This window comes from Amia ocellicauda, chromosome 7 (assembly GCF_036373705.1).
Source record: "Amia ocellicauda isolate fAmiCal2 chromosome 7, fAmiCal2.hap1, whole genome shotgun sequence".
Taxonomy (NCBI): domain Eukaryota; kingdom Metazoa; phylum Chordata; class Actinopteri; order Amiiformes; family Amiidae; genus Amia; species Amia ocellicauda.
The window spans coordinates 16,848,834-16,874,511 of record NC_089856.1 but is presented as its reverse complement, the minus strand read 5'-3'; the positions used below and the strand labels follow the sequence as shown (position 1 = coordinate 16,874,511).

Here is a 25,678-nt window from a genome sequence, read left to right as displayed (position 1 = left end):
GCGGGCTTTAAAAAAATAGCAATACATTATGAACTCATAGTGTACACATTATATAGATGCCACAGAGGAGCCACTCTTGTGGCAATTGGAAGAAAAATATTGATAAACACTGATCTAGTGGTTCTCAATCCGTTTCTCCGGGACCACTGTGTCTACTGGTTTTCATTCCAAACTAAATTCTTAATTGAACCCTTCATTGACCAAGGGGAGGGGGAAAGCTAGGGGATAAGATTTGAAAAATTATAGTTAGATGTTTTTTCCTGTATTATATTCTAACTATAGGCTTGACCAAGGGCTTAGGCTCTTCCCCTGGCTTTGAGATTCATGCTACAAAACAGAAACTGAAGCTTCAGTAAGAGAGCAACAACACTCTGATCCCTGTGGCTGAAAGGTATGTTCTGATAAGACTACCAACATTTTCAGTATATGGGACACTCAACACCTGTCTTCAAGAGCCATGATGTATTGTAAACATGATAGTGACAATTTGGTTGTAGAAGACACTTTCACAAAACAGCTTCTCATGCCTCTTGACACCCATGAAGTAAAGTTTTTCCGACTATAAGCATTGAAATCTATATTCAACAATTAGCGACTTGTGCGAGTTTGTCATGCCAAATGTCATGCGTTCATTGACCCATTTAAATCAATAAATTACAAAAGCAGCATTACACAGACACCTCTGTAAAATTTTGGTTCATATGTACATGTTGTACTGCTCACTAAGTGGGAATTAAGTCCAATGGGCTTTACATAGTACCTACGCCCATTTATTTTTGCGGTGACCTGCCGATGCCATTATCGGCCAGTGGGGCCTGACCCCACTTAGAAAAAAGGAAAAATAAATTAATAAAACAAAACAGTGATTGTACATTGCAAACCTTATAAAACGCATATTATATTATTTGTGGATAATAATGCACAATTCATAAAGGCAGATGCTAATAACAGGATTGAGGTAACAGAGTATAAGGTAAGGTAAGGTATAAACAGACATAACAGGAAAGGAAAAACTGTGAGGAAAAGAATGGGAATGAGACAGATAATCCCAAAGCAAATGCCCCAACCCCACCCCCCATACCTACACACAATTGTACAGGAGGTTTAGTTAAAGACAAAATCTATATATACTTACTCATACACATTTTAGTGTAAAGAAAATCAAGATATGTCCAAAACATGTCCATAATAAATATACACAATAGGACCAAAGAGGCCACATACCAGAAATAAGATAATGGAAAATCCTTCCCTTCTCTCAACCTATTTCTCTTTCTTCCTCTGCCTCTTCCTCATTCTCTCTCCCAATCTCCTCCAGCTTCACTGTCCTCCCACCTCCTCCCTCTCTTTTTCCATCTCCATCTCCGTGATGAGTTGCAGCGTTGCCAGACATGGAAGCGGTAGAGCCCTCCCAGGCCCTGCCTCCTCTTCGGAATCCACCCCTTCCTGCTCTGACTATTCCCCAGCCATGGTGCTGCACAGACTCCTCCTCTGGGTGAGCCCCACGAGCCTGGTCCAGCTCCTTGGCGCTGAGTGAGGACATTCGAACTGGAATTGTGTTTCCAAACTTGGAGTAGTCTACAGAGTAGCGGCCGTCCTCCTCGGTCACAATGGGGACAAAGCGCCGGCCCCATAAGATCTCATCAGGAAGGTAGGAAGTGCGTGCCTGCGTGGTGATCCCAGTTGTCTCCACCACACCTGCCAACCAATCAAGTGTATCAGTCAGTCAGTGTATCAGTGTTATTAGTCAGTTAGCCTATAAGACATTGTTTTAGCCAATCAGTGTATAAACTATGATGGTAGTGTATCACTCATTCAATATGTCAGTTAGTCAGCCTGTGAGGCAAAGTTTCAGTCAATCAGTGTATCAGTGTGTTAGTCAGTTAGTGTATAAAACAGTGAATAATCAAATATATATATATATATATATATATATATATATATATATATATATAGCATTATGATGGGTGTATTTTGATAAGAGCATTTTAGCTCTGAGCTGAAGCACTGATCTAAAGAAGACCTCTCCCCCCTAAGTTATCAGATTTCCTTAAAGTGTGGGACTGGTTTACATCAAAGTGACAATCTTGGGAGGATGGCACCGAGAATAGGCCAAATAGTTTGGAATCCTGCTGTGAGATGTCTGGGGAAGGGGGCCTGTAGGTAATAAAAACTCTTTGAAATGGACGAGAGCCGAAATCCCGACACAGAGCTACGAACCCGCGCCAACCGGCATTTCCAAAAGATGGCATGGATTGACATCAGTCATAAATCAACCCCCCCTCCAATAGGACACTGGGGGCTGAAACCGAAATCCAATCTCACAAACTCAAGAACCAATCATCTATTGATCTGACAGGCGTATAAAGGACAGCGCATTTAAATAGCTATTTGAGTCTTAAGAAACTCGACCCTTGGAACCAAACAGGACCCTGCTTTCCTCAAAGACTTTGTCTTCAAATAAGTACGGTGAGAGACCCTGCTTGCAAAGAAGATTTTGTGCAAAACCTTGGAGCCTTCAAACCCGTGGAAAATCTGTTTGGAAAAGACTCTGTTTCGCGAAACCCCCAACTTCCAGGTGCATCGACTGAGTGGAAGTTCTTAGACTGGACTGTCTTTGTTCCAAACCACACGGACCTCGTGCCGTGTGCTGTATATCTGAGCCCGAAGCCACAGAGACCTCTCTGCGACGAAGTTCAGATAAGTTTAACAGTTTGGAGTTTGTGATTCATGACATTTGAGAAATCAGTTAGAAATGTTAATCTGTGATTCATGACTCTAGAATGTGTAATATCATTTAGTTTTGCTTAAATATAAATGTGTGTTGCATTAAACTGTTTTCTTGATAATTTTAGAAATAAAATCTGTCAACACCGAGAAATATCTTCTCATTCCTGTTTAACTGTTTAGTCTGAAATTGGATAGACATTAGATTATTGGTGGCCCTGCCTATCCTTAATCATTGAATAATAATCAGTTAAGGGAAATTGTGGTAACAAGTAATGATAGGATCTTTCTCGGCACCTAAACGTAAATGAGACTGATATATATATAACGAGAAGTTACCTGACATAAATACTAACCTGCGTAGTTATTTAATGTCTGACTAACAATACTAATGAGAGACTCACGTCTTACTAACCGGTATTGTAGTCAATGTGTTTATAACCTTTTTTGTTTAACAATTTGTGTGATATCCCATGGTCTTTGATTTGGTCACAGAAGTGATTTGTCTTTGATTTGTTGATCTAGAGTTGAATTTTAATTAGTTTTTCCCTTTTGTATAATTAGTGTAGTGCTACATTTAGTCTTTGTTTTTGAATAAATTTGACAATTTATATCTTTGGAATTGGTGTCTGCGTCCAATTATTACAGAAATTGAGTTCTACAAGATTCCAGGATTCGTGATAAGGTGATAATTTAAATTCACTTCTTTAATTGAAATTTATAAGTGTACCTTATGCTACATAATTATATAAAAGTATATTATATATTTGTAAAATGTATTATGCTTTGAATTGCACTGTTATGTAAATTGGAAATTGTAATGTTTTGTGCCTTGAACTTCACTGTATTTTTGCACTTTTTGTACTTTGTATTGCGCTTATATTTTGTTAGTCGCCATGGATAAGGGTGTCTGCTAAGAAATAAATAATAATAATAATAATAATAATAATAATAATAATAATAATAATAATATATGTATATATTTATGTGAATGTAATATGTAAAATATTGTGTTGTATAGTTTTGTCTCTCTCTCTCTCTCTCTCTCTCTCTCTCCCCCCTCCCCCTGCACAGCCACTTTTTCTCCCCCTACAGTCCTTTGTGCATCCCAGAATGCTTTGCAGAGGAAACGGTGATGTCGCTTGGTAACCCTACCCTCCAAAGGAGGAAGAGGAAGTAGAGAACCGATGGCTGAGCCAATCCACATGCACATCCAAGACACTGCCACTCTGCTGGTTGGACATGATGCACCTTTTGTTTAGAACTGTATAAAATGCAAAACCCGGAAGAGAACTGTAAGAAAGCTGTTTGAACATGAGACTGCCTCGTGTTCGCTCTGTTGTTCTTCCAGGCCGGCCTGCAATGAAGACTACTTTTCCATTTGCACCACAACTACTGCACTGCTGTTTTTGTCCTTTTAAGACGGTTTCCTCAAACGGTGTATTGATCAGACATTGTTTAAGCTGGTTTCTCACTCACCCTCCAGAATGACGATGATCTCGATGTCCTCGGTGTTCAGGGTCTGTGATGAAAGCTCATACAGTGGGCTGCTGTGATCGATGGTATGACTAATGATGAGGGGGGAGACTAGGAAGATGCCATTACTGCGCAGTGGGTTCTCAACCTGGATGTCCAGCTGGGACACGGGCAGCACCTCCCCCTCTGGAGTCACGTTGCGGCGGATCACCTGGGAGAATGTGAGAGAGAGAAAGAAAAGATAATGAGTGAGAAAAAGAGAACATGTAAGGAAAGAAAGATAGAGACAGAGAGAGAGAAATATTATGGAGAGTGAGAGGAGAGGGAGAGGGAATTTATGGATAGATACACAGAATTTAGCAGACAGACAGACAGACAGAGATCAAACAGACACACAGATTATAAATAGACAGAGGGGAAAAACAACACAGGGCAGGACAGAGAAACAAAGATCATGAGATTACACAGAGATCAAAAGAGACACTTTTTGGGGGTGGAATAGTACACAGAGATCCTCAGAGAAAGAGAGTTAACAAAGAAGAAGATAGACACACAGATTCAAAAAGATACTGGGAGGGATTTTCTATAAGCACCTGCATCTGGATGGTGGCCGAGATGATCATGCTCTTGCGCAGGTCGCCAACGCGGAACATGAGTGCCAGGTGGCCATGGCGGTTAGCAATGACAGCAGTGCGGCTAAAGATGAGAGTCTCAGCCCGGCGGTTGGCCTGAGCCGTTTTCATGAAGATGCAGCCCAGCATGACAGCGTTGATGATCAGACCCACAATGTTCTGGATGATGAGGACCGTGATAGCCAAGGGGCACTCCTCAGTGACCATGCGGCCCCCAAAGCCAATTGTCACCTGAGAAAGGCAAAGGGAATAATTGAGAAGGATGATAAGTAAGTTCTTAAAAGAAACTAAATATTTTGGTTTATTGACTCATACACAGATGGGTTTGATCATTCAATATATAAGGAATTACTCTCATTTCACTCTTTTCATGGGCTAAGCAACCATTAATTCCTTCATCAGGCTATTCTGTCCTTGGCAGCCAACTAAAAGCACACATTCCACAATAACTAGGTAGGTTTTTACTTTTATTTTACAGGTGTGTCAAAGTAGTGCTGTCTACACTGAAAAGAAGAAGGAAAAAATATATCTTTCAAGTTACTTAAGGTGGATGTGAGGAGATGATGTGATCTCTGTCTGAAATTGACCCTCACAGACACTAGGGAGCCAACCTCGAATGCCTTCAACAAACATGGTGTGACAAGGAAGTTATGCCTTTGGGACAGAAGCTTTGATTAGGCACCCTCTTTGTTGAGGGCAACAGTGTGTATGTGTTGTGGAATTTGCTGGAATCAGCTAGCAATTTAAATGCTGGTCTCTGATTTGTATGCTGCCGATTATGGGGAATTTTTCAAAACATCAAATGTTTTATATGTTTCGGAGGAAGTTTAAGAAACCTGAAGGAGGAATTCAGGAAGAGGAACTGGAAACACTGTAAGACTTCATGTTGCTCAGTTTTATCCCGGTTTTGTTTGTTTTAAGGAAATACTACTTGAGATTCTCCTTTGTTTGAACATTATTTAAAAAAATATATATATTTGCAATTTTTCATGTGTTCTTCCGTGTAAAGGGTGGCAAAATAAGAATCCAATAAACACCAAGGGGAATAACAACCTAATTACCCCCCTTTTCCAACTAACACTTGCCTCTCTGTAGTCCTTTCGCGGCCGTGCCCACAACAGGGAACAACAAAATATGTGGAGGTGCAAAATGTGATTATGTAAAGAATCAAAACTTGATTGAGTCTTTAAGCTGACAGAAAACAATAGTGTGAAATAGAGAGACAGACAAGAAGAGAGAGGGACAAACCTGGACCTCAATGGAAAAAAGGAACGCAGAGGTGAAGGAACGAATTGCAGTTACACAGGGTACCGGGCCCAAATCACCCCCGCTGCCTTTACCGGAACTGTGTGGCTCCAGGTCTCCATGGCCAAATGCAATGAGCCACCAAACCATAGCAAAAAGCATCCAGGAGCACAAGAATGCAGAGGTAAATATCAGCAGTGAGTGCTGCCATTTCAGATCAACCATAGTAGTGAAGACATCCTGCAGGAACCGGCCCTGAGGCAGAGAAACAGGAAGTTAATAGAGGTAGAAGTATAAGAAGAGCTGGATGCAGTGATGCAACAGTTACCAAGCAATGGAACATGGCACAATTAATAAAATAAATTAACAAACTTGGACCATGGGAAAACTATGATATACTGTGCCGACCATGGTTTATTTATGGTAGAAAGTGAAGGCATGGTTCACCAAAGGGAAACAATGTCAAATGATGATACTACCATAGTAAAACCATGTTCAAAGTGCAAAAATTCTATAGGCATTGCTTTTAACTGTAATTAATGTATTATCCTACAGGTGTCTCTGTAGGCAATCCAATCTGTAGCTGAACAAGTGGTTAAAATAAATACATTAAGCTTTGACAATTGACAAATGAGAAACAGAAGAAAAATAATTATGAGAAGCAGTAGTCATCATAACCTAAATAAATGGTTTTAAAGAAGATTGAGACTACTATCTCTGCACTGTGGTGTTACAGAAGCAGTTTTAATCACTACTTTATTTTTGATAATGGCAAAGTATATAGTGAATACGGCAAGAAAATACAAGCTTTTACATTTTCCCAGAGCTTAAAAAGCATGTATAAACTAAAAATGGTTATGAGAATAAAATTGTATAAATATGATGATTGTATTATTACTATCGTGGTCTCTTTATTAGAACATAAGAACCAAAAAAAGTTTACAAACAAGAGGAGGCCATTTGACCCATTGTGCTCGTTTGGTGTCCATTAATAAGTGATCCAAGGATTCTACCAATTTTTCAATGATCCCACATTTTCAGTTTCAACCACATCACTGGGGAGTTTATTTCCAGATTATGACAACTCTCTGTGTGAAGTGTAAAGTACAAAGTACAAGTGTCTCCTGTTTTACATCTTGAATGCCTTGAAGCCCAATTTCCATTTGTGTCTCCAGGTCTGTGTGTATCTGCTGATGTGGAAAAGCTCCTCTGGTTTGAAGTGGTCAATGCCTTTCATGATTTTGAAGACTTGAATCAAGGCCCCACGTAGTCTCCTCTGTTCCAGGGTGAAAACGTTCAGTTCCCTCAGTCTCTCCAAGTAGGACATTCTCTTCAAAACTGGAATAAGTCTGGTCAGTTGGCCTTTGAAGGCAAAGTGGAGGAACGTCCTGTGCACCTGTGCAATGGGGATGTGAAAGTAAGTGTCTTTCAGATCCAACATGGTGAACCAGTTGCTGGACCTCCTGCAGCATGCTGCTGTGGACTGCCAGGGGCCAGGGTGGTGAGCCTGGGGGGGCACCTGCCTGCCAGAGATACGGTGATGGAGGTCGGCAGGGGGACTGTGCTGCTGCCGGTCACAAATACATTTTCAAACACAATTGTCTTGGGTTTAAATTATATACAGTTAGGTCCATAAATATTTGGACAGTGGCACAATTGCCATCATTTTGTCTCTGTACGCCACCACAATGGATTTGAAAGGAAACGATCAAGTGTAGATTTTCATCTTTAATTTGAGTGTAGTTACATCCAAATTGGGTGAACGGTGTAGGAATTACACTCATTTTTATATGTGGTCCCCCCAGTTTTATGGGCTCAAAAGTATTTGGACAAACTAACATAATCATGAAATAAATTGTGAGTTTTGCCACCAAGTATTGAATCGTTTGCAGTCAATGACTGTCTGAAGTCTGGAACCCATAGACACTTCCCTGGCGATGCTCTACCAGGCCTGTACTGCAGCTGTCCTTAGTTCCTGCTTGTTATTGGGCTGTTTTGCCTTCAGTTTTGCCTTAGAAATCAAAACAAACCAAATCAGAGAGGTAGCAAAAACATTAGATGTAGCCAAATCAACTATTTGGTACATTCTTAAAAAGAAAGAACACACTGGCCAGGAAGACCATGGAAAACAAGTGTGGTAGATGACAGAATAATTATTTCCCTGGTGAAGAAAAACCCCTTCACAAAAGTTGGCCAGATCAAGAACACCCTCCAGGAGTGTGTCAAAGTCAACAATCAAGAGAAGACTTCACCAGAATAAATACAGAAGGTTTACCACAAGATGTAAGCCCCAAAAACAGGAAGTACAGATTCAAAAAACATCTAAAGAACCTTGTACAGTTCTGGAACAAAGATCAACTTTGTAGCAGAATGATGGGAAGAGAAGAGTATGGAGTTGGGAAGGAACTGCTCATGATCAGAAGCATTCCACCTCATCTGTAAAGCATGGTGGAGGTAGTATTATGGCATGGGTATGTATGGCTGCCAAGGGAACTGGTTTAGGACTATATAATCTGCTCAAAAGTCATTGGACGGTGCCTCACAGTGCAGATGGACAATGACCCGATACTGCAACCCAAGACTTTTTAAGGTGAAGAAGTGGAATGTTCTGCAATGCCAAGTCAAATCACCTGACCTGAATCAAAACTGAGTATGCACTTCACTTGCTGAAGGCAAAATGCCCCAAGAACAAGCAGGAACTAAAGACAGCTGCAGTACAGGCCTGGCAGAGCATCACCAGGGAAGAAACCCAGCATCTGGTGATGTCTATGGGTTCCAGACTTCAGGCAGTCATTGACTGCAAAGGATTTGCAACCAAGTATTGAAACTCACAATTTAATTAATGATTATGTTAACTTGTCCAAATACTTTTGAGCCCCTAAAACTGGGGGGACATATAAAAATGGGTGTAATTCATACACATTTTTTTTCAAATCCATTGTGGTGGCTTTACAGAGACAAAATGATGACAGTACTATAGAACAACTTTCCTTCAAAGTGACAGCTGGAAGTCCCACCTCCCAGTGCCCATGGGCCGGAAGTCCCACGTTACCCACAGTTGCCCCTTGAACCAGAACCTCTCCTTCCCAGCCTTCCCTGGGGTTACCCATTGACCCACCACAGTCAGCCATCTTGGTAGGGAACATAGCCATCTTGGCAACAGGCCCCAACTACCCACCCTGTTGGTGTGGAGGTGTAATGTTTAAGAGGTTAAACTGTGTTTAGTGATGTGGTGTGATGTTTTCAGGCTATATGTTTTATGATTAAACTTAGGATGATACAGTGTTAGCAAAATAAAAAGATAAGAACAAATTAAGAAATGTATAGACTTACTTTTAATATATTGCATTTCATTACATACATATATATACAGTGAGGGAAAAAAGTATTTGATCCCCTGCTGATTTTGTACGTTTTCCCACTGACAAAGAAATGATCAGTCTATAATTTTAATGGTAGGTGTATTTTAACAGTGAGAGACAGAATAACAACAAAAAAATCCAGAAAAATGCATTTCAAAAAAGTTATAAATTGATTTGCATGTTAATGAGGGAAATAAGTATTTGATCCCCCTATCAATCAGCAAGCTTTCTGGCTCCCAGGTGTCTTTTATACAGATAACGAGCTGAGATTAGGAGCACTCTCTTAAAGGGAATTTCAATCCAATCGAGCATCTGTGGGATGTGCTGGACAAACAAGTCCGATCCATGGAGGTTCCACCTCGCAACTTACAGGACTTAAAGGATCTGCTGCTAACGTCTTGGTGCCAGATACCACAGCACACCTTCAGAGGTCTAGTGGAGTCCATGCCACGATGGGTCAGGGCTGTTTTGGTGGCAGGAGGGGGACCTACACAATATTAGGCAGGCGGTCATGATGTTATGGCTAATCGGTGTATATATACAGTACTGTGCAAAAGTTTTAGGCAGGTGTGAAAAAATGCTGTAAGTTAAGCATGCTTTCAAAAATAGACATGTTAAGAGATCATATTTATCAATTAACAAAATGCAAACTGAGTGAACAGAAGAAAAATCTAAATCAAATCTATATTTGGTGTGACCACCCTTTGCCTTCAAAACAGCATCAATTCTTCTAGGTATACTTGCACAAAGTCAATGATTTTGTAGGCATATAGTCAGGTGTATGATTAAACAATTATACCAAACAGGTGCTAATGATCATAACTCAATATGTAGGTTGAGACACAATCATTAACTGAAACAGAAACAGCTGTGTAGGAGGAATACAACTGGGTGAGAATAGCCAAAATGTACTGTCCAAGCTCTTTTGAAGAAGCACAAGAAAGGCATCTTTGAGGAACGTAGATGCAGTGGACAGCCAAGGAAACTTGCAGATGAGCTGTGTAGGAGGAATAAGACTGGGTGAGGAACAGCCAATCTCAGCTAACAAGGTGAGGTTGCTGAAGACAGTTTAATGTCAAAAGTCATACACAATGGCAAGACTGAGCACAGCAACAAGACACAAGGTAGTTATACTGCATCAGCAAGGTCTCTCCCAGGCGGAAATTTCAAGGTAGACAGGTGTTTCCAGATTTGCTGTCCAAGCTCTTTTGAAAGAAGCACCAAGAAACGGGCAACGTTGAGGACCATAGACGCAGTGGTCGGCCAAGGAAACTGAAAGACACATCATGCTTACTTCCCTTCGCAATCAGAAGATGTCCAGCAGTGCCATCAGCTCAGAATTGGCAGAAAACAGTTTGACCCTGGTACACCCATCTACTGCCCGGAGAAGTCTGGTGAGAAGTGGCGTTCATGGAAGATTTGTGGCCAAAAAGCCATACCTCCGACGTGGCAACAAGGCCAAGCGATTCAACTATGCAAGGAAACACAGGAACTGGGGTACAGAAAAAAGGCAGCAGGTGCTCTGGACTAATGAGTCAAAATTTGAAATATTTGGCTGTAGCTGAAGGCAGTTTGTTCGCCAAAGGGCTAGAGAGTGGTACACGAATAAGTGTCTGCAGGCAACAGTGAAGCATGGTGGATATTCCATGCAAGTTTGGGACTGCATTTCTGCAAATGGAGTTGGGGATTTGGTCAGAATTAATGGTCTCCTCAATGCTGAGAAGTATAGGCAGATACTTATCCATCATGCAATACCATCCGAATGGCCCCAAATTTATTCTGCAGCATCACAACGACCCCAAACATACAGCGAAAGTCATTAAGAACTATCTTCAGTATAAAGAAGAACAAGGAGTCCTGGAAGTGATGGCATGGCCCCCACAGAGCCCTGATCTCAACATCATCGAGTCTGTCTGGGATTACATGAAGAGAGAGAAGGAACTGAGGCTGCCTAAATCCACAGAACTGTGGTTAGTTCTCCAACATGTATATATACACACATATATATATAAATTCATAAACAAATTCTGAAAAAAATATGCTACTCAAATAAATGTAGCATTAAATTGTGTAAATGGCATTTGCATTACAACACAATGAGCATTGCCAATGTGCATTAGCATGAGCATGTCACACTGACGTTCTGTATACACTTGCTCAGATTTGCTAGTAGAGGCGATGCCCATAGATATAGTTTATAGTAATTCTAGATTTGTGACCAGTCCTCTTCACTGACTTCACTTCTTGTTTGGGAGCATAACAAAAAACTTAATAATCCTTAGTACCATACTAAAGCTAGTCAGCTAGTCTCCATCTTTGGTCCGCCTCTTTTTCATTGCAATGGGTACTAACTAAAATTTCAGATAGTACCGTACTAGCTAGTACACAACTTAGTATGGAGATCCATACTAATTCTGCAAGTTCACTGCAGTTGACCCAGTATTATTATTATTATTATTATTATTATTATTATTATTATTATTATTATTATTGATTTCTTACATTTAGTTTGCTGAATTTGATTAATGATCAACTCTAACTGGTGTAGTGTAAGGTACACTTATACATTTCAGTTAAAGAAGTGAATTTAAGTATCACCTTATCAAGAATCCTAGACTCTTGTAGAACTCAATTTCTGCAATAATTAGACGCAGACACCAATTCCAAAGATATAAATTCTCAAATGTATTAAAAACAAAGATAAAATGTAGCACCACACTAGTTATACAAAAAGGGAAAAATGAATTAAAATTCACTAAAGATCAACAAATCAAAGACAAATCACTACCGTGACTAAATCAAAGAACATGGAATCGCATATGATAACACACAAAACGTTACACAAAATTACAAACACATTGACTACAATAAAAGTTAGTAAGACAAAGGCGAGTCTCTCATTAGTATTGTTAGTCGGACATTAAATAACTAATGCAGGTTAGTATTTAAGTCAAATAACTTCTCGTTACATATATCAGTCTCATTTATGTTTGGGTGCAGAGAAAGATTATATAATTTCTTGTTACCACAATTCTCCCTAATTGATTACTGTTCAATGATTAAGGATAGGTAGGGCTACCTATAATCTAGTGTCTATTAATGTGTGTCAATTTCAGACTAAACAGTTAAACAGGAATGAGAAGATATTTCTTGGCGTTGACAGATTTTATTTCTAAAATTGTCAAACAAAACAGTTTAATGCAGCACTCATTTACAGTATATTTAAGAAAATACTAAATTATATTACACATTCTAAAGTTTATGACTCACAGAATAACCCCAGAGGAAAAGAAAATTAGAAAAGAGCTCTCAAAAATGTCTCATGTATTTCTCCTAGACAACAATGAGGTCTGTGTGAAACCAAAACGAGATTATTGCTTATATCTCGTTTCTCATTTTTTTCTCCTGAAGAAAAAGCTACACAAAATCTCAAATTAGCCTCCTTTTTAGTTTCAAAATAGATCTCCTCAAGGTGTAATATAATTATCAGATTTTCTCAAGTTTGGTGTGCTCTCTCTATGAACTCAATCTATTCTCATTCCAGTCAAAGTCATGCGTCTCATGCTGAGCTCAGACAGAGCAAATAAAGAGCTATCCACAAGCACTTGCTGAATTGTCATTGTTTTCTTAAAAAAAAAAATATTTTTAAAGAAACTCAAATACATGGACCTCATTGTAATGGGATTTATATGCTTGTCCATGACAAAACAAACTTCCAAGACATTTTAAACAGATGTTTTAATATTTACATGGTGATAATTGGGGTTACATAATGCAGACAAAAACAAATGTAACAATATTTCACTGGATATTTCAACATCAATAATCTAACAATATTACTTGCTCTTAAATAGGACATGGAAAACTGCTTATTAGTAATGAGAATGATAATCAGTTTAATTTTGTAACATTTAGAAGGTGTATATTTGGGTTATGAAACTTTTTGAAGAATCTGGTCCACAAATACTAAGGTTAGCTAGCCTTAAACCTTGACCATATGTGGCTATGAACTTGTTAAAACCCGCGGCCGGATGACTCTCAGAGGGTGCAGGGGCTCCGCTTTTAAGCTGCAGCTGCAGGTAACCTCTTAAACTTCAGCGAGGATGCGGGTTAGTGACGGTCGGTCGCGGATGAGGTGAACGTTGGGAGTCGGCTCGCATATCAGAAGAGCCGGATCTATTTATAAAAATATAAAAAAACAATGAACATATGAATAATCAAAAGATTTAAATGAATACAACTGACTAATTCAAAGAACGAAAATAATAATAGGCCTAAATGCTCAAGCGCACACATTCGTTCTTTCTGTCTGCTCATGCCTGGCTCACTACACGATTTTAAGCCGATTTGTTCCTCACGACAGATCGGTACTGATCGTCACGACAAGCTGCCTGGTCGGGCGCGTTCCGCTGCCGCTGGTCGTGCAGTGAGAGACGGGCTGATGCATCGCTGGCCTCCGATCCGATCGTAAGCTGGCCAAGCCGCTACGACTTTATTAAACATGTTTATATTTACGACTCGATCGGCGCCGATCGTGGAGAGTGACGTGATCAGCAGCCAATGAGAGCCGAACTGACGGAAGAAGAATAAACACGACAGGAGAATAATATTTTCATACGTATTTATTATAATACTTGTTTCGGGGCAGGTTATTTTAAAATAATATACGCTTTTTGTGTTTGTCTGCACAGACTAACACAAACGGCAGCAGCGGTTTGTGGTCGCGTTCTTTCCGCAGTTTTGCACAGATCTGCAGAAATCCTCTGATCCCATTGGTGGAGCAGCGCAGATCTGCGCTACACAGACGTGACCTGTACATGTCCAGTCCGTGTTTGTTGACCTTTTCTCTGTGTGGATCACTGTGTTTCTGCGAGATTTGGAGGCTGTGACGCAGATCCACGACACGGATGTCAGATCAGTCAGTGTGTGTCTGTACTGAACCACTCGGCTGTGCGCGCTGCTTCGCGACGCAAAATACATCAGTTCTGTGCAAAATAGTGGTTAAGTGTGAGCTGCGCACTGTGCACAACATCGGGTCGGACTGTAGAAATTGTGTAGTGACCCCGGCATCAGACTAACAGCTTGTTGTTCCTGTCAATCAGACACGCAGCGTCAACCAATGAACCAGAGAGGCGCGAGGGAGGGCGGAGCCAACTTGCTCACAGACGCACTTGGCAGCACTTTGTTGTATACATTCAGTAAGTTATACTTTAAATACATTTGTAATAGCGTCATTCTTTTTACATGTATTTCAGTTTTTGGGATGCTTCAGTTTGCAAATTATTTATTTTTCTTTAATATGGTGCAATATTCTATTATGTTCAGATTGTATTCGTTTTGAATAGTTAGATTTATATGCACTTTGTTTATATACATTACAATTTTATACTTTAAATGCAAATGTTTAATAGCATTCTTTTTCATAACAGGTGGTTAAGGTAGAGTATGATTTCATTTAATAATTTTAATTAGAATTGTTTTAACACCAATCATAGTCAAACTGTCGCAAACTATTTGACTTGAAAAAATACAAAACGTATATATCTTTTTAAAGAGCCGCTTGGGAGCCAAAAGAATGCCCGTCACTAATGCGGGTGAAGATAACTATCAAATGAAAGTAGACGACACAGGTTGTCGGGGGATAAATAGTGCACCAAAGTTAGGCTACTTTGGCAATGGAAAAACTGGCATTGTCATTTTCAAATGGGTGAAAATGTGTTTTATGAGTATGACTCTTTATGTTAATAAAATGCAGTATGAGCAAAAACTGCTTTTTTCATTTACATGTGTTGTACCTTTATGTATTTTACAGAATGGAATGCCAAGCGGGACATTTTAAAAAAGAGATGCCCAAAAGAGCACGCATCCCAACGAAGAAGATGAGATTTTATTAACCAGACCCCGGCTCACCCAAAGATGACCAGGATGGTAACTGAATCATTGTCATGTAACTGCACATCTTTTTAATTTTGTTATTTCTTTAAATAAATGTTTCTTAATTTTAACTATTGTTTTGGATGATATTATGATAACAAAAATCTACACAAAATGACATTTAGTTTCTAGGGTTAGGACCGCAGTGGACTGCATGACTGCACTCTCCCTGGTAGCCTAAATTAATTATAAATAAACATAAAACGCTACTCTATTTGCAGCATATTAAACCATTTTAACCATTTTTAACAAGCTTGGGCCTCATATTCCACACTCAAAACCAATAGGGTATAGCATACTGCAAAAACTATATTATATTTGTATAATTTCTATACCTCAGTTTTTCAGATCTCAATTTACTAGTCTATTTATGTTCCACCACTCATCTATTGTCACAAGACGAGATATACAGGGACTAGCTTGTTCAGAACAGCGAGCACCAGTTATTGTACCTTAAATGCAATCTGAAGTCACTTATTTCTGATTTTCTAAAAAAAAAAAATCAAGCTTATTGCCCTGTCATTATTCTACTTGTTCTGTTTAAAACAAATCACTAATACGCAGAGCATTGCTGTATCTTGTGTAGGGTAAACTTGACCATTTTAATAAAGGGTTCATTTGTTTCAGCATTTGTGAAAGTGTCCTTGATTTATTTACACACATAAAATGCATGACTCGCATATTGCTCCATAGTAGCTCTAGTACTGCTCATTTTCTTCTCCTAAGGAGAAAAAATGAGCCATTAATGAGACTGAGCAAGATATCTCCTTCAAGTCTCAACTATGACTTCTGCTGCTAAATGCTATGTCTCACCTATTTCTCCTAGTGAATTTTAGGAGCAATGTATGAGAAACGGGTCAGACAACACTGACACTAAAATGAGGCTGAAATGAGAATCACAATTTTGTCTCCTGAGCTTTAGAAGATCAACCATTGAGCAATAAAATTTTCCTCTGGGACATTTCTAATTGATTTTCTCAAATGTCATGAATAATAAACTCCAAACTGTTAAATGTATCTGAACTTCAATGCAGACAGGTCTCTCTCTTCAGGCTCAAATAAAAACACATGGCACGATGTCCGTGTGTTTTGGAACAAAGGCAGTCCGGTTCAGCTTTGTCCAATAACTTCCACTTCAGTCGATGCACCTGGAAGTTGGGGTTTCGCGAAAGTAGAGTCTTTTCCAAACAGATTTTCCACTGGTTTGTAGGCTCCAATGGTGTGCAGACTCAATAACCACCAACGAAAACGCACTAAGGCGCTTCTGACACATACATGTCCTAAGTTTATTTTGTATTCTTGCCATTTGCAAAAACAAGCATGTAGCTAATGTTAGCAGACACACCAAAGGTGGTATTAGCAACAGGTGTCTCATCGGACAAACAACTAGTGACCTCATTTAAATAAAAAACTGTGTATAGATGGTACACTTTAGAGAAGAGCTGCCTTTCTTGCATCTTTCTACTTTTTTGTTTTCGATTGAAGTTCCAGCTAGGGGTAAACGTTGATCCATTGCTTTTTCTTTTTTTAACAGCTTCCTATAGGGTGTTGATATTTCACTGATCACTTTTTAACATTGGACTGTTGAGTTTCTCATTAAAATGTATTTCAGCGCAGCACAAATACATTATAACAGTGTTATTGCAGGCCCCTGGTGGTCGGAGGCCCCTGGGCAATTGCCCCACTTGCCCATGTGGTAATCCAGTCATTTGTATTGCCATTCAGTCAAGAAAAGACTATTAGGAACTTTTTTATGGTGCAGCACACATACAACCATATATAAACTTCCCATTGTTGACTGGGCACTGGAATAGTGCTGTGAGCAAAGTGAACGCCATCCTTTTCTAAGCATTATTTTACACATCGCAAACCTGTCTTTTGTGTGGGGCATACCTATGAATATAGCAGGAATCATACATAAATATGGCCACTCCCCCATATTGCACCATGCATACAATGATTTGGTGAACAGTGCAGAATGGATTCCATCACGTGAAACGGGGTTTTGAATATGTCAAATAATGCAAATTTTTGTATGATAGCCATTTGCGATGCACATACCCCTCTGTGCAGTGTGCAAACCCTACAAATATCGGGCCCATAACACTGGACAACAAAGATTTTGCTTCTTGGACACCTTTGGGTGTATGTGATCACATACCATTTTATTGAAATCTTCTATTTTATATTTCTTGTCATATTTTAAGTCTATTAATATTTCATTCACGTTATATGATGCCTTTTGTAGCTTAGGCATGTCCAGGCATGCACTCAAGGCAGGTTGCATAATGTTTGTGGAACTGATACTGATACAGACCAGTGCCACATGATGACAGTCTTCCCATACCAGAACCACCATGGATCTTAGAGCTTAGACGAAACACAAGATGCTGCAATGCACCAGCAGCACGGACAGTAGGGCAGTGCTGTTGAACTATTGAGCAAGGTATTTCACTTAGATTGCTCCAGTAAAAATGACCAGCTGTTACAAATGTAAGTTGCCATGGATAAGGGCATCTGCTAAATGACAATAATGTAATGGATTTTTAACCATGCATGTCTGGTGAACCTCATCTAATAACACAGTTTCATGACCAGGTCAGGGACTTAGGTTTGTCAAAAGCAAAAGCAGAACAAGGAGCAAGGATGGTGTTTGCTTACATCAGGTCTTTCTTTCAAAGCTGCCAATATGATTTAACATTTTTTTTTTTGCACAGGTTGATAACTTCGTTTTCTGTACTGACATTGACGGGTTGTTCACATCTTTGGGTTGAGAGTATGACCCACAAGAATGGGGTCTCTTTATGTTAAGCCTCAAGGCTGTCTTGTTATACAATGGCAATGTCCACCCTTCAATACCTGTTGGCTATGATGCACATATGAAAGAAACATACGAAAACATGGAACTGTTGTTGAAGCACATCCAGTACACCAAGTACAACTGGAAAATCTGTGGAGATCTAAAAGCAGTGGCTCTGCTACTTGGAATGCAGCTCGTACTGTTGTTACATTTGCGAATGGCCGTGCTAAAGAGCCACATTGCATTAAAAAGAACTGGCCACTCCGTAAGAATTTGCTTCCAGGACCGAAAAACGTGGCACATGAACCACTTGTTGACCCAACAAAGATAATTTTGCCTCCTCTTCACATAAAACTGGGACTAATAAAAAAAATTGTGAAAGCGATGAACAAGGAGGGTGAAGGTTTTCATTATTTGAGACAAATGTTTCCAAGAATAACTGATGCCAAGATTAAAGAAGGCATTTTCATTGGTCCACAGATCAGACACATCATCAATGACAAGCGGTTCAAAGATCTGTTAGTGGGGCCAGAGAAAATCGCCTGGAAAGCATTCAAGGATGTCGTTGAGAATGTTCTTGGCAACAACAGAGCACCAAACTACATTAAGCTGATTGAAAATGTCTTACAGCATACGAAACCATGAAGTGCAACATGTCACTGAAGATTAATTTCCTGCATTCACACTTGGACTTCTTCCCCAAAATTCTTGGTGCAGTCAATGACAAACATGGTGAAAGGTTTCACCAGGACATTGCCACAATGGAAAAACATTGTCAACTGGGATCCATCAATGCTGGCTGACTATTGTTGGACACTGCAATGAGATGGACCGGACACTGAGTACAAACGAAAATCAGGAGCAAAACAATTTTAGCCCTGTTGAACTTATGAAGCGTGTCAGAAATATTATGCGATTAAACATGTTATAGTCAATGAAACTTAATTTCATGTTTCTCAAAATTCTGATGTGATACAGTCAATCTGAAATTATATTTGTGTTCACTTTGAAGTGAATTACCATCATATCATAATCACCATTTTTTTTTCAGGAATCAAATCTTTTGAAAAAATGCGTTGTCCAGTGTAATGTGCTGCAGGTACTCAAGCAACTTCTGGGTACAGAATAAGGTGGTAGCTCATAGTTGCAATGCTAACCAGTAGTTACTTGCAGATGAAGTTAATACAATAAAACAAAACAAGCAATACTAAAAATGTGTGAAGTGTAATGTCTGAAATTGCAGTTCAGTTGTTAACTACCCCCCCCCACCGATTATAAGTGAACAAATCCTATCATTAATGCAGCACATTATGAATAGTCTAATTATTTAAAATGTAATTAATAAAACAAACTACAGCACAGGCATTGTTACAAAGGCTCTCTATACCTATTGAAATGCATCTAGAATGTCCTTGTGATACTCAAAATAAACTTAAATACTCTTAAACTTACAAACTTAAACTTTGTTTTCAGAAAGTCATGTTCAAATTCTAAACAATCCTGTCCAAATTGTTTGAAAAACAGACGATTTTCTGGCATGTCTCCTTTCACATGACTTAAAATAAAATCTTCGTATCATATTCTTGCAATCATTTAAAATTCCAAAATCAAGATGAGTTACAAGTTACAATTAAAAAAACAGCCTTTAGCCATGGACCTCTAGGCATTTTTCTCATATAACAATCCATCCATAGGAGATTTAGTTTTTCTCTCCTCCTTGCCTAATTGTTTACACAATTTTATTGTATTATTTATGGTTTGTTTATTTTTGTCTGTTTATCAATCTGTAAAGTGCTCTGTGGTTACCCTGTGAAGGGTGCTATACAAAAAAAAAAAGATACAATTGTAAATGATAAAATTGAAGTGTACTTTAGTAGGTCATTCCAATTATTTACAGTACTTGAGTACTCAAATTCACCCTATTTTTTAATCTCATTTTTCAAAGAAGTAAATAAGTAATAATAAATAATTAAAACTTCTGTTGACAAATTATATGCTTCTTGTGAAGATTTGAATGTATTCATGCATTGTCTGTAATACTATAGAATAAAACAGACACATGAATAAATGTGTCAATAGTCATGTATATCAATCTGTTAACCTATATGTGAATGTACATAATTTGTAGTAATAAAATGACTAATTGCAAATAATTAAGTTCCCGAAATGGGGTGATTATTCAATAAGTAGCTTTATGAGTAGCCTATATCAGTCTTGTGGTGCTGCAGGACTGAATACAGGTTACAAAGCCCAGTAGAAAAAATGCAATGCCCTACCTATAGGAAATTCTTCTAGGGAACTTAGACTATAAGGGTGTATAAATATGAGATGTGCTGCAATTTGATGTGATGTCACTCTTACCTGCTCCCGGATGTTTTTGTGTGCTACATTGCATGAGCCACTTTTTGTGATGAAGCGAGCCCGCTGGGTTCTGGAGCGGTACCGATTGGCTTGACCTGAATCCTCTGCCAGTCGGGTCAGCAGGAACTCTTCTGGCAGCAGCCCCTTCCTGGCCAGCATCCTAATACTTGGGTTCAGATCAGCACAGCTCTGTTTTCTGCAGCTGTTATGTATCCAAAACAATAATACAGACACTTAGATGTAGACCCGTTTGCCTATCCCTTGCCTACTAATACAGTACCAGTCTTCATAGTAGCAGAAGCCTTACTTATAAGAGAAACAGGACTTGGTACTCAAAGTATCAAACACACATTTGGTTTAATCAAATACAGAACAATTTGCAGTGTATAGCATTCATTTAAAGATGCTATGTTTAGTTTTTTGTTTATGGCAGGTTTTTTTTTATTTCCTGCTGAGCAGATATCATTGTGGCAACATTGTATTAAAGTGAACAAAATTATTTGTAGACTCCAGGGGATGTTCTAACAAAAACATAAAAAAACATGCTTTTACTACATTCCAGATAAGCAATTTCCACAAATTACAACATACTTAGAATAAAGAGTTAACTTGAAGTTAAATGGGAAAAGTAACAAAAGGTGCTGTATATGTGTCATGCTCTGCAGGACACGGGAACAGGAGGACCCAGTTGCGGTGCGTGGTGGAGATTGTCAGACAGGCCTGGGTCAAATACCGGCAAGACAGGGCAATCAAAGGCTGGGCAAAAGGGGTTGTTGTGGTCACAGTAAAGGGTCGGGCGATCACGCAAACGAGGAGGAGGAGGTCCGAGATCAAATTCAAGGGGCAAAGCAAGGGAGCAAGGCTTCAAAGGTTTACGCAAGGCTCAAGTAACTACTACTCAGAGTTGTAGTATACAACTGACAAAACTTCAGAAGGTGTGAGAGACAGTGAGGGGTTTATATGTGGAGCAGAGGGAAGCAAGAAACCAAGTTGGGAGATGCATAGCGAATAGGAGCAGAGGGTGATTGAACAAGTGCACATGGTGTTCAGGAATGTTCATTGACTGATTGAATGAATAAAGGGAGCTGGCAAGGAAGGGCGATGGCAAGATCTAGTGGGGACATGTGGAGGTGCATTTAGAAAGGGGCTGGGATTAAATCAAAACTTTGACCCACCCGCTAATACAAAACTACAGAACTGTACTCAGTTGCACTTTCTTCTAATCATAAATGTAACTGCTATAATGTACAGGTTTGCAGTTTTCTATTAGCAGGTGGGTCAAAGTTTTTATTTTATCTGGCCCAAGAATTGTGACAATATTTATATATATATATATATATATATATATATATATATATATATATATATGCTCAGCAAAAAAAGAAACATCCCTTTTTCAGGACACTGTATTTTAAAGATAAACGCCCCAAGAACAAGCAGGAACTAAAGACAGCTGCAGTACAGGCCTGGCAGAGCATCACCAGGAAAGAAACCCAGAACCTGGTGATGTTTATGGCTTCCAGATTTCAGGCAGTCATTGACTGCAAACTATTTACAACCAAGTATTGAAACTAACTATTTAATTCATGATTATGTTAGTTTGTTCAAATACTTTTGAGTCCCTAAAATTGGGGGGACCAAATGTGAAGATTAGTGTAATTACACCGTTCACCCAATTTGGATGTAACCACCCTCAAATTAAAGATGAAAGTCTACACTTAAAGCACATCTTGATTGTGTCCTTTCAAATCCATTGTAGTGGTGTACAGAGCCAAAATTATGACAATTATGTCACTGTCCAAATATTTATGGACCTAACTGTATGTGAAGAAGTGTCTCCTCTTTTCTGTCTTGAATGCCTTGAAGCCCAATTTCCATTTTTGTCCCCAGGTCTGTGTGTCCCTGCGGATCTGGAAAAGCTCAGAACTGTACACAGTATTCCAGATGAGGTCTAACTAGTGCATTGAACAGCCTTAACATTACTTCCCTTGTTTTAAATTCTACATTTTTGACAATGTACCTTAGCATTTTGTTTGCCTTTTTTTATTGCTTCTCCACATTGTTTGAATGGGGAAAGTGATGAGTCCACATAGACTCCTAGGTCTTTCTCATGCATCCAGTTCTATTCCTCCCATAGTGTAATTATATAGTGTAAGTATAGTGTATAGTATAATTTATTACCGGCATGTAATACCTTGTACTTGTCCACATTGAATTTCATCTGCCAGGTGTTGGCCCACAACTGAATATTATCCAACTCCCTGTGCTGCCGAGATTGTATCTGCTGAGCCACCTATTTTAGTATCATCTGCAAATTTGACAAGTTTGCTAACTATCCCAGAATCCAGATCATATAAAATAAAATACAATTATATATTGTAATATATATACAGTACTGTGCAAAAGTTTTAGGCAGGTGTGACAAATGCTGTAAAGTAAGAATGCTTTCAAAGATAGACGTTAATAGATTATATTTATCAATTAACACAATGCAAATTGAGCGAACAGAAGAAAAATCTACATCAAATCCATATTTGGTGTGACCACCCTTTGCCTCAATTAAAAACAGCATCAAATCTTCTAGGTACACTTGCACACAGTTTTGAAGGAACTCGGCAGGTAGGTTGGCCCAATTATCTTGGAGAACTAACCACAGTTCTTCTGTGGATTTAGGCAGCCTCAGTTTCTTCTCTCTCCATGTAGTCCCAGACAGACTCCATGATGTTGAGATCAGGGCTCTGTGGGGGCCATGCCATCACTTCCAGGACTCCTTGTTCTTCTATACACTGAAGATAGTTCTTAATGACTTTCGCTGTATGTTTGGGGTTATTGTAATGCTGCAGAATAAATTTGGGGCCATTCGGATGGTATTGCATGCTGGATAAGTAAGTTCTCAGCATTGAGGGGACCATTAATTCTGACCAAATCCCCAACTCCATTTGTAGAAATACAGTCCCAAACTTGCAAGGAACCTCCACCATGCTTCACTGTTGCCTGCAGACACTTATTCGTGTACCACTCTCTGCCTTCTGCTACAGCCAAATATTTCAAATTGTGACTCATCAGTCCAGAGCACCTGCTGCCATTTTTCTGCACCCCAGTTCCTGTGTTTTCATGTAGAGTCGCTTTGCCTTGTTGCCATGTTGGAGGTATGGCTTTTTGGCTGCAAGTCTTCCATGAAGGCCACTTCTGACTAGACTTCTCCGGACAGTAGATGGGTGTACCATGGTCCCACTGTATTCTGCCAATTCTGAGCTGATGGCACTGCTGGACATCTTCAGATTACGTAGGGAAGTAAGCATGATGTGTCTTTCAGTTTCCTTGGATGACCACTGCATCTATGGTCCTCACCATTGCCCATTTCTTTGTGCTTCTTCAAAAGAGCTTGGACAGCAAATCTGGAAACACCTGTCTACCTTGAAATTTCTGCCTGGGAGAGACCTTGCTGATGCAGTACAACTACCTTGTGTCTTGTTGCTGTGCTCAGTCTTGCCATGGTGTATGACTTTTGACATTAAACTGTCTTCAGCAACCTCACCTTGTTAGCTGAGATTGGCTGTTCCCCACCCAGTTTTATTCCTCCTACACAGCTGTTTCTGTTTCAGTTAATGATTGTGTTTCAACCTACATGTTACATTGATGATCATTAGCACCTGTTTGGTATAATTGTTTAATCATACACCTGACTATATGCCTACAAAATCCCTGACTTTGTGCAAGTGCACGTAGAAGAATGTATGCTGTTTTGAAGGCAAAGGGTGGTCACACCAAAAATGGATTTGATGTAGATTTTTCTTCTGTTCACTCACTTTGCTTTAGTTAATTGATACATACAATCTATTACCATGTGTATTTTTGAAAGCATTCTTACTTTACAGCATTTGTTCACACTTGCCTAAAACTTTTGCACAGTACTGTATATATACAGACAGGTGACAAATTAAAGGAAAAACCTGAATAAATGTGTGGAAGAACATAAAGAATGCAGATGCCTCAAACAGATGTACTGCATGATACAATTAGGCAATTAACATCCTATCATGCTGTGTGGCATGTATACAAATGCTGAGCAGGCCCAGTCGACCTTGATTTTGCATCAAGATGGCAGGAGGAAAGGATCTAAGTGTCTTTGAAAGAGGGAGTCATTATTGGGGCACCATAGGCACTGGTCTACAGAGATTTGGAAAAAAGTGATATGGTCAGATGAGTCATCCTTCACCATATTATCAACAAGTGGGAGTGTGCATGTTTCAGGTGGCACTCTACTACTATGCGTAGTTTTCTATCCAAACTGTTGTTGTTGTTTCTATAATAATAATGATAATAATAATAATAATAATAATAATAATAATAATAATAATAATAATATTATTATTATTATTATTATTATTATTATTATTATTATTATTATCATAATTAATACTACTAGTAGTAATAATGACACCACCAGCAGTAACTGTTGTACAAAAGTAAGATCAATAGTAAACAAATCAAAATCTAGGAAAATATTATCTTACATTTAAATTGTTATATCAGGAAAAATATTTTTTTGAGAATGTGAAATATACCAAGACAAAAAATAAATAAACCATTAGGACAATATTCAGAATATACCCTAAAAAAGTATATACAACAACAAAAAAACAATAATAATAATAACATTGCAAAGGAAGATAATCCTGCTCGCAATACCTACGAAACACAATAATAACAGAACATAAAATGACTGATATGTTTAATGCTGGCGTTTCCAGGGAAATATATTATAATATTTTACACTGAAGAACAATTCTATATTCAACAGCGTCATAATCGATTGTACTATGTTGTTTACAAGTCATTGTTGGACATCCTCAGTCAGAGAACCGGCCTGTGGTGTTCACATTAATCAACATCGTTAGTACACCGTTATCACATCACAGAACCGGAACGAAACACAACCCCTATCGCTGCACACACACCCCCTTCAATAACAGATACGACACAACGTCCAGCCGTGATAAATGGCTCCATTAAAATATAAACGCACCAGAATCGACGTTCAAAGGATCCTCTTTCCTGCCTTTACCATGTCTGCACTCCATCCACAGTAACGTCGCCGATATAGGCTATTATGCACTGAGAGAGAGAGAGAGAGAGAG

The 25,678-nt window shown here is 39.0% G+C and overlaps 1 protein-coding gene across 1 annotated transcript; it reads right to left on the bottom strand.

Annotated features, from left to right (window-relative positions):
• Positions 1–878: 878 nt before the first annotated feature.
• Positions 879–25,678, bottom strand: kcnj11l (potassium inwardly rectifying channel subfamily J member 11, like). The gene is made up of 6 exons (XM_066708768.1): positions 25,567–25,678; positions 20,538–20,739; positions 6,084–6,335; positions 4,797–5,066; positions 4,207–4,414; positions 879–1,698 (listed from the first exon to the last, which is right to left on the bottom strand). Exons 2-6 carry the CDS (start codon positions 20,694–20,696, stop codon positions 1,259–1,261), a joined length of 1,329 nt encoding a protein of 442 aa, XP_066564865.1. The 5' UTR covers positions 20,697–20,739; positions 25,567–25,678; the 3' UTR covers positions 879–1,258.

Coding starts and splice junctions, on each gene's coding strand:
- kcnj11l (XM_066708768.1), bottom strand. CDS start 20,696: ATGCTGGCCAGGAAGGGGCTGCTGCCAGAAGAGTTCCTGCTGACCCGA. Junction 5,067..6,083: donor TTTTTTCCATTGAGGTCCAG/GTTTGTCCCTCT, acceptor TGCCTTTCTCAG/GTGACAATTGGCTTTGGGGG. Junction 4,415..4,796: donor CGGCCACCATCCAGATGCAG/GTGCTTATAGAA, acceptor ACATTCTCCCAG/GTGATCCGCCGCAACGTGAC.